The following is a 13647-nucleotide window of genomic DNA, read 5'->3' on the forward strand; positions in this document are numbered from 1 at the left end:
TTAACGTATTTATAATAAAATTCTGCAATGATACGAAACGTGTTGTGAGGGTAACAATCGACTAACAAGCAGAAATTGTTTACAATATTTAGAACGTAATCGTTGAGCGTTGTATCTCGACTACGAAGAAGCGCGCGTTGATATCAGAAAACGATACGTGGGCGGAGGCTGGGCATTATTTTACCTGTTGCTACTGATCGATTGTTCTATGGCCGTAGACCCCTAGTATCCTCAGGGTTCTGCTTTATCCCACGAAATTATCCTAGCCCTTTAACTTGTCGATTATCACCCCCAAACTCGTCGATCTTACACGTTTACGAGCTTATAGACTTCGACCTGTAGATTCTTTGCAGTTTCACGTAAAATATTAGCGCACTGATCGTTGTCACGACGACGGTGCTCATCATGAACGAGGCGGCCACTAAGAAGCCACTATAAGTCATACAAACGTTCGTCGTGGTCTTCGCGATCTCTTCGACGTTGGTGTGTTCGAGATTTTCCAACACCTTGCTACTGGCTTCGCTCAAGTCATCCACCATGATCACTCTGAACCCTCTGGCGACTCGTATGGGCTCCGAGAGGAGCACTGCCGAGGTGTTAGAGGGTCTGCTTGGTGCTGGGAGGCTGACCGATCGTCGACGTCGTCTGCCTGGTTCGATTTGCTTGAAAAGTAAGATTTGTATCGATTAAAATCAATGTACATTCTTGTAGGATTGAACGAGGATAATTACGCAGTTTCGAGTTTTTGAATGATCTTAAGTAGGATCCTAACCGACGACCTTGAATGAGGATGTTTAGGATTGGGCATAACTGTGGGTAACTAAGAACTATGTTCGGTCAGTGTCTACAGCGTTTTTTGCTAGGAGAACAGTGTTAGACAAATTCGCGCTTGGCCGAAACTTTCAATATAATTATTCGAACATTTCTAATACGATCGACATGTTTCCTACCTGGTTCATATCTGGACAGGGTTCGCAGTCGGTCTTGCACAGTTCCACGTTGCACTCGATGAACAGGTCCATAACGTCTGGAAATTTGAAAGCCTGGAAGTAAGCGTACGCGATGATCGAAGCCCCCGTGTTCCCGGTTTCGTTTGTTTTCTGGAACGCTCCGAATAATTTAGGTTTCAGTATACATCCTCTCTCGTCCGTCAACTGTATCATGTTAGTGGAGGTCTCGTCGCGGGCGATACAGTCGCGTACCTGGAATAATTAGATCGACGATTAGATTCATGGCGACTATTAAATTCTGACCGGTAAGATTTATCGATACAGATATGCCGTACTTGTAGATCGAAGGCCGGGTCTCCTTCGACCGTAACCACCAAAGTCATGGTCTCGCCGATCTTAACGAGTCCGTCGGCAGCAGCGGCGAACGGACCTCTGCCAACCTGTATATCCAACTTGGCAACCGCCGTGTCGCCGCTGAACGTCACTATTTCTTGGTTTAGCATGTCTACGGAAAAGTTCACCGTCAACGCTTTATTGATGTTCCCTTCCCAGAGGCATCTGACTCGCCTAACTGTGTCCCAGACTTCCTGGATACCGGGCTCGTTCTAAACAGAGAATCGCATTTAGAAAGTTCCATGCATATTTAGCCGTGTTTCACGATTGAATAATCAGCCGTTAACGTAAGAAGTAAACACTTAAAGATACTGCTGAGACGTAAGTGGTAGGATGAGGCGAACTCCTTAGCAAAAAGCAACTTAATTGCTTGTCCAAAGATCGCTCTCTAGCTTGCGAAAATTATTTACCTGCAGAACCAGGACATTTTCGAGATAAGCTTGGCCAGCTTCACCAGCGAAGTCGTTGATGAACTGCGTACCGCAGGAATCCAGGCTTACAGTAAAAGAGTACTTGGTCTGGCCAGAGTTTTGCGCGACGTACCTGCACTCCGGATTCATGTAGAAGCCCTGAAAACATTTCTCATTAGTACAGGATCTTTACTTCGCAAGTCTTTACGAACCGATTACCTTGGAGTAAATCACTCCATCGAAAGCACGATTGAACTCAATATTGATGGTCATCATGGTTTTGCTGCAGACAACGTCGAGTGCGTGTATGTGCGGGGGGTGCTTCAGGTCGTCGTCTTCAACGACACCTACCCCTGTCGTCACCGCGTTACCGCTAGATCCTGTGAAACCATTTAACTCATTATATCTTGAAGACTATTTCTTTTGTTCATAGTTTCCCATAGGTCCAGTAGATTTGCTTGTTCCATCGATTTTTGATCAACTCTTTTTGGAGCAACGAAAGCCGCAAACCAGAAGTTGGGAAACTATGATTGAGAAATGTAGTGCTTGACTGTTCACCTTCTTGGCCTGGTTGTGGTTTAACGTTACCGCTGCCACTGGTCCCGCCAGTGTTTTCCGAGGGCGGGAACGCTCCTCCAGGAGTGGGATTCGGGAAGTTTGGTGACGATGGATACCCTGTAGCCTGGTCGTACGAATTTGATCCTGCGTCCGGTGTTGGGAAGGATGGCCTCGGGTTATCGGTCGGGTAGCCGTAAGTAGAAGTGAACCCACTGGGTCCAGGGTATCCACTGGAGCCGCCGCTATCGGGGGGAACATAAGTTGGGCTGGATCTTTGGGTCGAGTAGCCGTAGGTGGCAGAGAATCCGCTGGGTGTTGAGTACCCGTAATTAGTAGAATGACCAGCGGTCTGCGCCGGGGAGGGCGACCTAGGGCTCGTTGTCGAGTATCCTGGCGATGGTGGCAGGTAGGTTGTGGAGCTTCTGGTTGTGCTGAATGGTGGGAAAGCCGAGGAGCCGGAGTTCGAGTAAGCCGGCGGGGTTGGTCGCGGGTTGTACGAAGTCGAAGGTCCGTAGGGCGATTGATTATTCGGTGGAAGGTACGTCGAAGGTCTTTGGCTGGAGAACGGCGGAGCTTGTACGGTGGACGGCTGCCCGGATGGGTAGCCAACGTTCGTCTGAGAGAACCCCGTGGATGGCCTTTGGTAAGGATAATTCGTTACCTCGTTTTGGGTGGGTGACGAGTAGCTCGGCTGCTGACCGGTTGTCGGCGGCTGGAACGGTCTCGGTCTCTCCGGTGGCCTCTGGGTGCTGTACGGGGGCAGGTAACCCGCCGGGTCCGACTGCTGGCGAACTGCAAGAAGAGCAACCTCAAAACTTCCTCTTGTTCTCCGCTCGATTGATCGCGCAACCGTCAAGTTAGAACCATGGTAAACTTTTGACTTCGATGTTAACCTTCGTCCGTTCCTCGCGTCGATCTTATCGGTTTTTCACGGATTTTTGAGTTGTACGTGCAACCAGTAGCTGTGAACCACACCTTAGCATTTTTGAGAAATAAATCTACAAAGTTTGAAAGGAAGACCGAGGAATGGATGAGGGCCGAGCGAAGACTCGGTATTAGTGTTCCTTTTTTTACGGTATATTAATACGACGTTGGAATTCAGCAAGCGTGCGATCCAGGAAACACGTATGGTTAATCGGACTCCCACGGTTATTGCACTTTGCTACGAGCCACTGACTTGTCTTTACGTCAGGGTACCGGCTCCGATCGATTCTCGGAGTTTCGCCGAACTAGTTCGGCCCTCGAACAAGCTATCGAGAGTAACGACCGAAGTTTCGTGCGACGGAATTGAGAACACAGTGCTTCGTTTAACCTCTATGAGGTGGTTGAACGTTAAGGGATGTGCTCCCTTTGGAGAACGTACTTTTACGTGCGCCCTGCCGGTAGATCCCTTGAATCCACTCTAGGATATTTTGTGCCATCACGTCCGCGGCTGACGTCGGAGCGGCTCGCTGGACTCTCGAGTGCGCTAGTGGATGTTAAACGGTTGTCTTTATCAACTCAATCGCTGATTAGGCTCGTTGACATCTGACGCGGCTTTCGGTCTCTTTGTCTCGCGATCGTGATCTAGACTACCGCGGGTCTCTCTTACCATCTGCCGGCGAAGTTCTGACGAACAGGGCATGTCCTCCTCCGTGCTCCTGGCCGCTGGCTGCGCCGAGGACTGCCAGCATCAGAATCGTTGCGATCCCCTTCATCCTCTCGACCTGCAATAAGCCATTTGTCACGCATCCGTTTTTTCGAAATTGGTAGACCCGACAAAACATTGAATTAGGAGTACAGTTTTCGGATTTTAGTAGAACGTAGACTCTTGTTAAAGGAGAAGTAGGAAACCTTGAACGCGTACCGCACGCTCATTCCAAGGCTGCGAACTAGCCGAGCACGCAGTAACAATAGAAAGCGTCTCGGGCAATTAGCTGGTTCACCTTCGGTGCGAAAGGTTAATTAATCGCGGGCAAGCGTCTAGCGCGAATTGCTCGGCTACGGAGAATCGTGGATGTGAAATTCGTTAGGAACGGTGATCGACGGCGACGAGTCCTCTCCGTTCGTTTCGTCATAATTTCGACGGGGAGGTTAACGAGTCGGCAAGGCGCAATCGCTAAACAGTTTTCTGGTCCCGGGAAAGGCCGTTTCCACGATTGTTTCGTTCTTCTCACGTACATCGGCGAACGTTTCGTCAGATCAGATTACAGAGGGATCCGCAATCAACGTCTAATTCCTCTCGCGATTCGGGGGCCGTCGAATCTCTGGAACAGAACTCGATTCGCAGCCAATTAACAGCCGCCGCGTGTTTCGACGCCCGGCACGATTGCGCGATTGTCGCGTCGAAGCGGTAATTTCAGCGACGCGCGGAGCGTTCGAGATCAAGACAAGGAACAACGGGGCCGTTAATAGCTTCCGTTTGCATTCTGGACGACTAGGCCGCGGCCGATCCCGTTCGATCCAACGAACGCAACATCTGCGAGTTTCGGTGCATCGACTCGCGGCACTGCGGTTTCTCCGTGAACCTGAGCCGTTAGCGATAGAAAGTTCCGCGACCGTCTCGTCTCGTCTCCTCTTCTTCTTCTTCTTCTTCTGCTCTCGCGTCGACTTTGTCTTCGCCGGGGGAACTCGAAGCACACTGTCGCTTTCGACGAAGGTGAACTTACGAGCCTACGTGTCCCGCTAGACCCATCCGCGCCGGCTTTCCATCGCATCGGCACGACACGGCGAGATTTCGATTTTATCGACCGCTGCCGGCCACGGTCCGGGACGCTGCTCGTCAGTGAAACCGAATCGTGACACTGTTTCGATCCCCGAGGAGGGAAGAATCCATCGCGCCGGCACCGCGTGGATCGCGGATCGCAACGAGCTAACCTAGTCCGGGCAAAAGTTCGAGGAGTCAACCGAGGAATCGTGCTCGGCCGAGGTGAAAGGTGAAAGTCGCGGATGTCTCTCTGTTCCGCGCGCTAAAATACGCGTGCTGCGCTTCAAAAGTTTGTTAAATATCCGAGAAAAAGGTCTCGAAGGTCTCGGATTCCTCAAGGTTTCCTAGATCCGAGAGTTCTTCACGAATTTCTATCTATTGCCTTCCATTCGTGAGGTTTTCTTTCGAAGGAATTAACGATTTGCCCAACACGGCGCATCTGTTAAATATCCACTGTTAACGGAAGGGCGTCGTAGGAAGGATTTTATTTATTATTTTTTACTTATCAATGTTTATTTAGTTAAAAAAGAAAGCGTTGCCGTCTTAAAACAGATCGCGTTAAAATAGGCTTGACAGTAGACGTGTTAACAAGCGGACGGTTAACTGATGAAAGTTTCGTTCGCGATTTTTACCGAAAGTAGAATAATTTGGTTTCTTTTTAGTATAATACTGTTTGTTCTACAATGGTAAAAGTAGATTTCAAAAGCTGTTGCTAATTGTCTGTTATACGTGTGATGCGTCATTTTGTAACTCTTCAAGCGCTCTTTAATATTCCCGGAGACAGTGCACGCGTTGCATGGTTCCTCGGTCGCACGTCGCGTTCATTAAAATACAACGCGCTTGAGAAACGGCACGGAGGGGATCGACTCCTACGAATACGTCTCGGTATTAATTAGGATCGTGCGAGTTTGTTAAACGATCCGCCCGGATAAAGGAGATTGCGACGATCGTCCACGCGAATCCGTATTGCGCGGATGAAAATATGTGAAAGTTCGCATCGCGCGAATTCGCGACTACGAACGGAGTCGAAGATTTGCGAGAAGATCAAACTGCCGACGCGTCCCACGTTTCCGTCCGTTTAGTTTCCTTTTTCCGTTCGAGGATGAGCTCGCATTCGATTCAGAGCCGGCTTCGATCGCGCACGATGAAAACGTTGGGTTGACATGTGCTTCTGATGGAAATGGAGCTTTAGGTCTCTGTTAGGCTTTTCGCAAAATTTCCAGACAGATGGCCCCCTCGATAACGAGCTGTGTTTTTGCGAGAATCATCCATGGGTGGTGTAACCTCTCGTCGCTTTATCACGAACCCCGAATTTTCTTGCCGTAATCCAAATTAATCGGCGTAACGACAAATTTCATCGACCTTTCCCTTTTAGACCGTAAACGTGATGCCACTCGACCGTGGCCGCGGCGGGCCTTAATTCAAATCGACGGTCGCCATTGAACCGCGAAAAGGAACGATGGATCGGTTATGACGCGACGCGACATTCTCCGGAATTCTGTAATCCCTGGAAACGGGGACTCGTGTTCCGCACCATACAGAACCGAAAAGAATAATCGACAGTCCGTTGCGCAGTCCTATTCGTTGACATTACCGCTAAGAACCATAGCAAAAATTCGCGTACCTGACAACCAATCAGACTTTAGTCCATTGTCTTCCCGTCGCTAGAACGGCCGCTGTCGAAAATAGCCGCGCAATTATCGCGAAAGATTCGTAAAGTTTGCAAAGAGTTGCGCGTAAGGTGGTTGTTTGCGGTGGGCATGGTTAGGCAATTCGTAGCATGCACTTGAGATGCTGCGGTTTCGGTCGATGCCGCGTTTCAGCGGTGCGTCGCGTCGCGTCGTGCCGCGGCGGGGTCTTAATAACGAGACGGTAAGGTAGTTAGTCGTTTATTATCCCGATTGCATAATGAGCGGAGAAGCGCGCCTCGCCTTCCAACGCGTTAACGATTCGGGGTGGTGCTCCGACTCAGAAACAGAAACTTCATTCCTGCAGTTAGGAGAAACACTCGCGACTACTCGAGCGAGTATCTATTATATAAAATCGAATGGGTTTCGAGGAACAAGGAGCGTTGCGAAACTTCGGCGACAAAGCTCTCGGTTTGAAACGTTCGAAACTTTTGTTTAGGAAACCGCTTTGTACAGCTTTCCCTTATTCAAAAACACGAGGAGGCGGTTGCAACCAGTTTAGATTTTTCTTTTGTAGACAGTGTAAACTCGACTTCGTAATCGACAAATATGCGCGAGTCGTGTCGGAGGATGAAACCTATTCGATTGTGAACCGTTCAATTAGAAGTGTTAATGGATCGCGTTAGTCTGGCATCGGTAAGCGTGCTAATCGGGAACGAGCCTCTAAATATGGTTGCGAGAGAAGATCTGCCAGTGAAAACTGTTACGTTCGATAGGTCTGGGTTACGGGGACATCGATCGCCTTACGCGTCGAGCCCGAGAAAAGTCTCGCTCGCGGTTTCTACTTCGCAATGTCAGCTGAATCGTTGCGACCGAGAGAAACAGAAACGGCGAAAAAGTGGTTTGGCAAAACGCAGAGGTCGGATCGAACTTCGGGCCCGCCTGGGTCCCATCGGGCTCGTCGCTTTCATGAACGGAGCCTCGAATCTTGCCGCAATCGTAACCGCCATCGATTCTGCTCGGAGCAAAGTCAACAGCGATTGCTTCGTTAGAAAGAGGAGGCGTTCGCGATAGTCGTCCACTTTACTCCAGCGCATCGTACGCTATTTGACCGTAGCTGAAATTCTTAGATAATCGTTTGTTTGAAACTTTGCGTGGCATCTAAGAGGATCACCGTCATCGATAAAAGAGACGGAACGGATTTTGGAATTGAAACGATGTCGGAGTCGACAGTTTATTCGCCTGGCGCGAACGTCTCGTTCGGAGACGGAAAACGGATCGTCCGCGGCGAAAGCATGCCTTGTAACGAGCATTTCTATAGAGAGCGGCGCGGATACCCTATCCACGGCAATTTGTCAATGCGACGAAAGCCGAGTTCGCACATACTAGTAAAGATCGTCGATACCTGCGTCCCGTCCTGCCGATGGCAACGCTTTTCTCCGGGGACTCGAGGATCGATCATTTCCTCGACGAATTGCGACAACGTTTAAATTGTGTTTCGCAATTTGCCGAGACTCAGCTGTCCCACGTTCGCGAACGCCGCAAGGGTCAAGCCGCCGAAGAACTGAGAGGATTTTGCGAATTGTTTACCCGATTCGTCTTCGTCGCCGGATTAGCCTAGTTGCTGCTATCTCCTGGCTCGAAGTTCCGAGCAGCGACATCGTTTCGTTTCGTCGATTGCAACGTCAGATTATCCTAACTGTCGATATTGCCCGACGGGTCGAAGGTTCAAGTTACGGAGTAAACGTTGAAATTGGGGCAATTTCGATTGGACGCTATAAAATTAATTACCCGGTTGCCTTTTATTTCCCGGAGGTCTGAGTCGGTTGGCATAAAAGGCTAATTTACAAATGACTAACGTTATCGAAGAAAGGAATAACTTTCTATTTCTCTGGCTGCTATAAAAGGAGTCTAAATGTTTGACATTTAGGTAAATACTAGCGGAAACATCGAAATAATTAATTCTATTGGTAATTAATGCAAGGGTTTTGCAACCGAAATAATAAAAGTGGAAAGATACTCTTTTTCACAATTTCCGACTAGAAAGTCGAGGTCGCTCCCGTCCTTGAAAGTAATCGACAACATCGTTAGATAAGTATGGTAACGGTCAGATGTCAAACACTTTGTTTCGTCCCCGATAGGTTCGTTGCCGAAACGTTTAAGGTTGCAAAACGGCATATTAAAAAGGCACCTTAACTCGCCGAGCGATTTCTGCGTAACCCGTGGCTCGGCCTCGACTCGCGACCATAAATCAAAAATCCTGGCTCTCTCGCTCCCAGCTAGCGACTCCTTCGTCGTAGGTAAGCTACGCGGACGCATCTTCGAGAGACTGTGACGGCAGTCGCTCGAAAACGAGTAAACCCTCGAGGCGGGTATTACAACACCGGGATTTCAATTTTTCCTATTCCACGCGTTGCGCCACTAATTTTTATAAAACGCAAATATTTCTCGCACTCTCGCGCCTAAGTGCTGCGCCTATCTGCGTGCTTCTATTGACTCGCGTCCTTTTCCGAGCAATGTCGCTTGAATGGATCCGGATGATACGCGACCTTGACGTAAATCGACGCTCGTGTTCTGATTACATTGCTACTAGATCATCGACCTCTGTGCGCTTCTCGAGATGATTTTCTTCCTGGTCAAAATAAAGTAATTATATTGTCCATACTTGTGGGCAACGAATAACGGCGAATTGATAGCACAGAGTTTTTCTAGCTTATTTAGAACTTAAGAAATCCTGTGCCGAGTGTCGCGGGCAACGCGTGGTCTTTGTGAAAATTCATACTTTCTACTGTTTATTCAACGCGCGAGGCGTCGACCATATAAGAATCGTTGAAAGCAGAAGTGGTGTAAGTCAACGTAAGTCAATGAAGTTTCGTCGTAGTTAATGAACGATGAAGTGGAAGTTCTGTAAAAGCGACGATACAAAAATTGTTGCAACTCTTACAAGCCATTTTCGAGCTTTAACTTCGTATAATAAAAAGAAATGAAGCGAGATATTAAATTAAATATAATTTAATACTATTATATCAATTGAGTAGAGAATTAACTTAACGATTTTGCTTTAAACGGGTCATGCGAACTTCGTAGTAATAAACGTGCAGTTATAACGCGCATAATTACCTTTGCTAATATGCATATTTACAGCTGGTGCACTTATTAGACGCACACAAATATCCTCATTCTATTAATGTGCTAAGAGTCGTGTCCGCGTCATACGGATCTGCGTAATGTGTGTTCTCGCCGCGGGCCAGAGCGGAATCCTCTTCCTTGCGTTCGGAAGCGTTCCGCTCGTCTGTTTGTTCGCTTTCTTCGGTCTCTAAAAGGAGCCGCCGTTTCTCGCTTTGCTCTGACAGATTCTCACGGTTGTTTTCCATCGACCACACGAATTTACAACCATTTGCCGCGGTGTAGAAAACCCGGGCGCTTTCACGAACCGTCACACGAATCCTCTAAAACCGAACTATCCAATGGAATCGATCACCGCGATTACCGAGACACGAACCCGAGGTCCGCAACGGGAGTGCAGTAGTCGCGTTTAGGATGCCGTCATCTCTTGCTCTTACTTTTACCGCAAATTCTCAGAGCAATTCTATTGACAGCGCTGGTGAGACCTTGCCACGCGTCGATCACGATCACTCTTTCCGAAGGAGATTAACGCAACCGCGCGCGATCGATCGCTTTCTCCGCTTTGTAATGAGATAACGCTCGGCGCCAGCAATTAACTTATTAAAAATTACACAGCCGTTACGAAATGCAAGCGCGTTTTAGAAGAACCTGTGCGCCGCGGCGAAGTCCGCGGATTACTAAAACCGAAAAATGTTTCCCCTTAAAACTCTCAGAACTTATCTTACAATTGGAGACTTTGTTTGCCGGATAATCGTACGCGTGCGGTTTCATTTTCACTCGCGGATCGCGAGGGAAGCCGACACGATGTCGATAGGAAGGAAATCGAAACGAGTCTCAAAGGATTCCGCGATTGTCCTGCGAACGCTAAGTGAAATATTCGTCGACGTCGCTTTCTCCCAGCGATTCTTTTCCTCCGATCGTCGCGGGAAGTCGGTGTTCCGATTTTCGAGAGAGGGCACGCGGGGTCAAATTGCGAAAAGACTCACCTCGCTGCGAAGAAAATCCTTTCGACGAGAGACGAAGACGAGGTCGATCTTCCCTCGCGATTCGACCGGAAGATTCGCGTCGTGCGCACGCTTGTGAGAAAGGTGAGAGTGAATAGCTGGGAGCATCTTCATTCAAGCTTATATAGGTATTGTACCCCCTTTCCTTAGCCAGTCTGTAGAAAGACCGTGCCATCACCGTCGTCCGTCGTCCGTCGTAATTGTATCATCAACGCCAGGTCCAAAGAACGTCGGAGGAAAAAATCGCGGTCGAAACGGCGCCGCTCGGCGCCAGAATTCGATTTCCTGGATCGGTCGGTTCGTAACTATTAATTCCTTCCATTAACAGGCAAAAATCTTTCCATTACAAGAACAATTATAAATTATATATACAACGAGATCCTTGCAGTGGCTTTAATGGATTGGTACAAAAAACTGATTGAATAAACTAAATAAATGTAAGTACTACAAAAGTCAAAAAAGTCACTACGGGAAACCATTATAGGAAATTAGGAAAACATTATAGGACATTACAGGAAAATAGAAAGAAGAATGCCAAAATTATTCGAATACTTTTAAAGACGGAGTTAAGATTTTTAGATGGCAACTATGGAGGCAGAGGCAAAGTCAGTGAAGTGCGATACAGAATTCGTAAAGGTACACATACGAATGATACTATAGGCAAGATACTATTCCAAAAGGATGGTTCTAAAAATGAGAACTTTACGTAGTGTTCTATGTATTACATTGAAGTGAACGTATGAAAGAATGGAAAAGGATTGAGGATTTTATATTGAACTCGCTCAATGGAGCATTGGAGGCTTACTTGATGACCAAACGACACTTCCATATTCCACAATCATACTTTGTTTATTTATCTCTATTTTTGTTTATATTCAAAAGCGTGGGTACATTTCGCATGGTTCGTTAAAAAGGAATAGCCAAGAGCGGTCCGAAGGGGGGATTTAAGGCAAATGTTGCGCAACGATCCGTTAAATCAAGGTTTCCCTGCTCTCCTTCTCCCTTTTCTAAGATCTTCAGGCACAGTATCTTTCGAAGGTATAATAGGATCACCGATAATAATACTAATAATAAATAATAATGAACTACATTGATTTCTTTATGGATTACAAGTGTTCTATCTCCTCATACTTCACGTACCATACAATAAAATACAATAGAAACAGAAAAATGAAACAAGAAAATAAAATAAAATACAGTACAGTCGAATAAAATACGATAAATTAAATTGAAATAGATTACAATAATTTATACAACGAGATGATCGTACCATATCGTAAACTATGAACTGCTATCGGGCAACGCGTCGAATAGGTCAACTTGAAATTACGCGATCGGAGTAATTAAAAATTGAAATTTCCAACTTCCTGCAAGAATTTAAAAATTCAGAAGATACATTCCTGTCCTACCATTGCGCAACGAACAATTAATACCCCAATTGTTTGCGGCGACAGTAACAGATGGATTCGGAGGAAAGAATTATCGTGCTTTCTTAAAAATGAAGTCTCGCTTCGTTTCCTGGTCGCTTAAAATGGCCGGAGGATAAAACAAGGGGCGAAGTAGCGTTAGCGAATAACGTAATTTATGGTCGTCTCGTATTTTCGCGTGGACGAACCGGCAAAGACGACAGAAACCGTCGGAATCACGTTCGACGATAATGAAGATGTTCGAGCGCGTACGAGACGCAAGTTTCGTCATTGCCACCCTTAAAAGGAATGACAATACTTTTTCCGGTGGGGATTTTACGATATCCCGATTCGCGAAAGGAACAGTACTCCCGAGGATTCGTAATTCTTAACTAGATAGCCGTTTTCGACGACAGTAGTCGACAGTACATATATTGACGATGCATGTATGCATACCATGTGTAATCTTGATTAAATTATATATCTTTAAAAACGTTGTATTTGAACAAATTACGAAGAAAATCAAACATATACAGTATAATTATACTGACATAAATATTCTTCGAAGAAATTGCAACAGCTAACTGGGTTAATAGTGATGCAAGGATCGTTTGTCAATTTTTGTATTAAAAACGCTGCATCATATCGTTATCCTTCGTACGCATAATTTTTCCCGCAATCAACTTGTAACGGAGGTCTTAAATATCCTGTATTCAAGGGATAAGTTTACAGTTTCTCGTCTGATCCTAAGGCCAACGCTGCAGTTTCGCGAGGGAGGATGAAGTGGAAAGAAAAGTTGCAGCTGCGTCGGTGCCGTACAATTGTCCCATAGAACGAACGGATTCAGCAGAAACTTGCTGAAACTTTCATCACCCACACCCTTTTAAATCTATATAGTTTTCGGGTCGACGATAATCGAGTAACAACAGTTGAAAAGAAGCGATCCCGAAAGTTCGCTTCAGCTTCTCGATTATAGAATTCGAAACTTATACTTGATCCTAGATCAATTCGTTCTTTTTTTCCAACGATCTCTCTCTCTCTCTCTGTAGATTCTTCTAAATCGTTTTTACCGTTTCGCGACAACCGGAGAAAGAACGGCAATCCCTCTTCGCTTTATTAAAAGCGGCGAAAGCTCCCTAAAACTCAATTCTTCAACCGTCCGTCGACGTGACCGATTGTCCCGAACAAATGGAAAACTCTGACAAGGATCGTGACAAACAGACTTCGTGAGTGGCAATAAAAATCTCCGCTTGTGAAATAGCGTAGTATAGTCTGAAACGCAGTAATTACGGAGCGGTCATATTAGACGGATTAATGAGAAAATAACAGGGAATTAAGCCATTTATTCTGCGAGTTTCGGTGTTGTGTGTCGAACGAGAAACGCTAAGGAGCGAACGTTTCCGTAAAAATGAAATATACGGCGGTTACGCGTTTCCAAAGATGATGTTTAGACGTCGATGGGCTTCGAGCAAAGAGAAACGGGATT

At 46.7% G+C, this 13647-nt stretch overlaps 1 protein-coding gene across 1 annotated transcript; it reads right to left on the bottom strand.

The window, feature by feature from the left end:
• LOC144473284 (uncharacterized) lies at window positions 1-10869 on the bottom strand. Its single transcript, XM_078187035.1, has 9 exons — window positions 10738-10869; window positions 3903-4017; window positions 3675-3779; window positions 2312-3103; window positions 1973-2133; window positions 1754-1912; window positions 1286-1555; window positions 951-1202; window positions 1-662 (listed from the first exon to the last, which is right to left on the bottom strand). The coding sequence occupies exons 1-9, from the start codon at window positions 10867-10869 to the stop codon at window positions 315-317; spliced, it is 2334 nt and encodes a 777-aa protein (XP_078043161.1). The 3' UTR covers window positions 1-314.
• Window positions 10870-13647: the final 2778 nt, after the last annotated feature.

The sequence above is a fragment of the Augochlora pura genome, chromosome 7 (assembly GCF_028453695.1).
Source record: "Augochlora pura isolate Apur16 chromosome 7, APUR_v2.2.1, whole genome shotgun sequence".
Lineage (NCBI taxonomy): Eukaryota > Metazoa > Arthropoda > Insecta > Hymenoptera > Halictidae > Augochlora > Augochlora pura.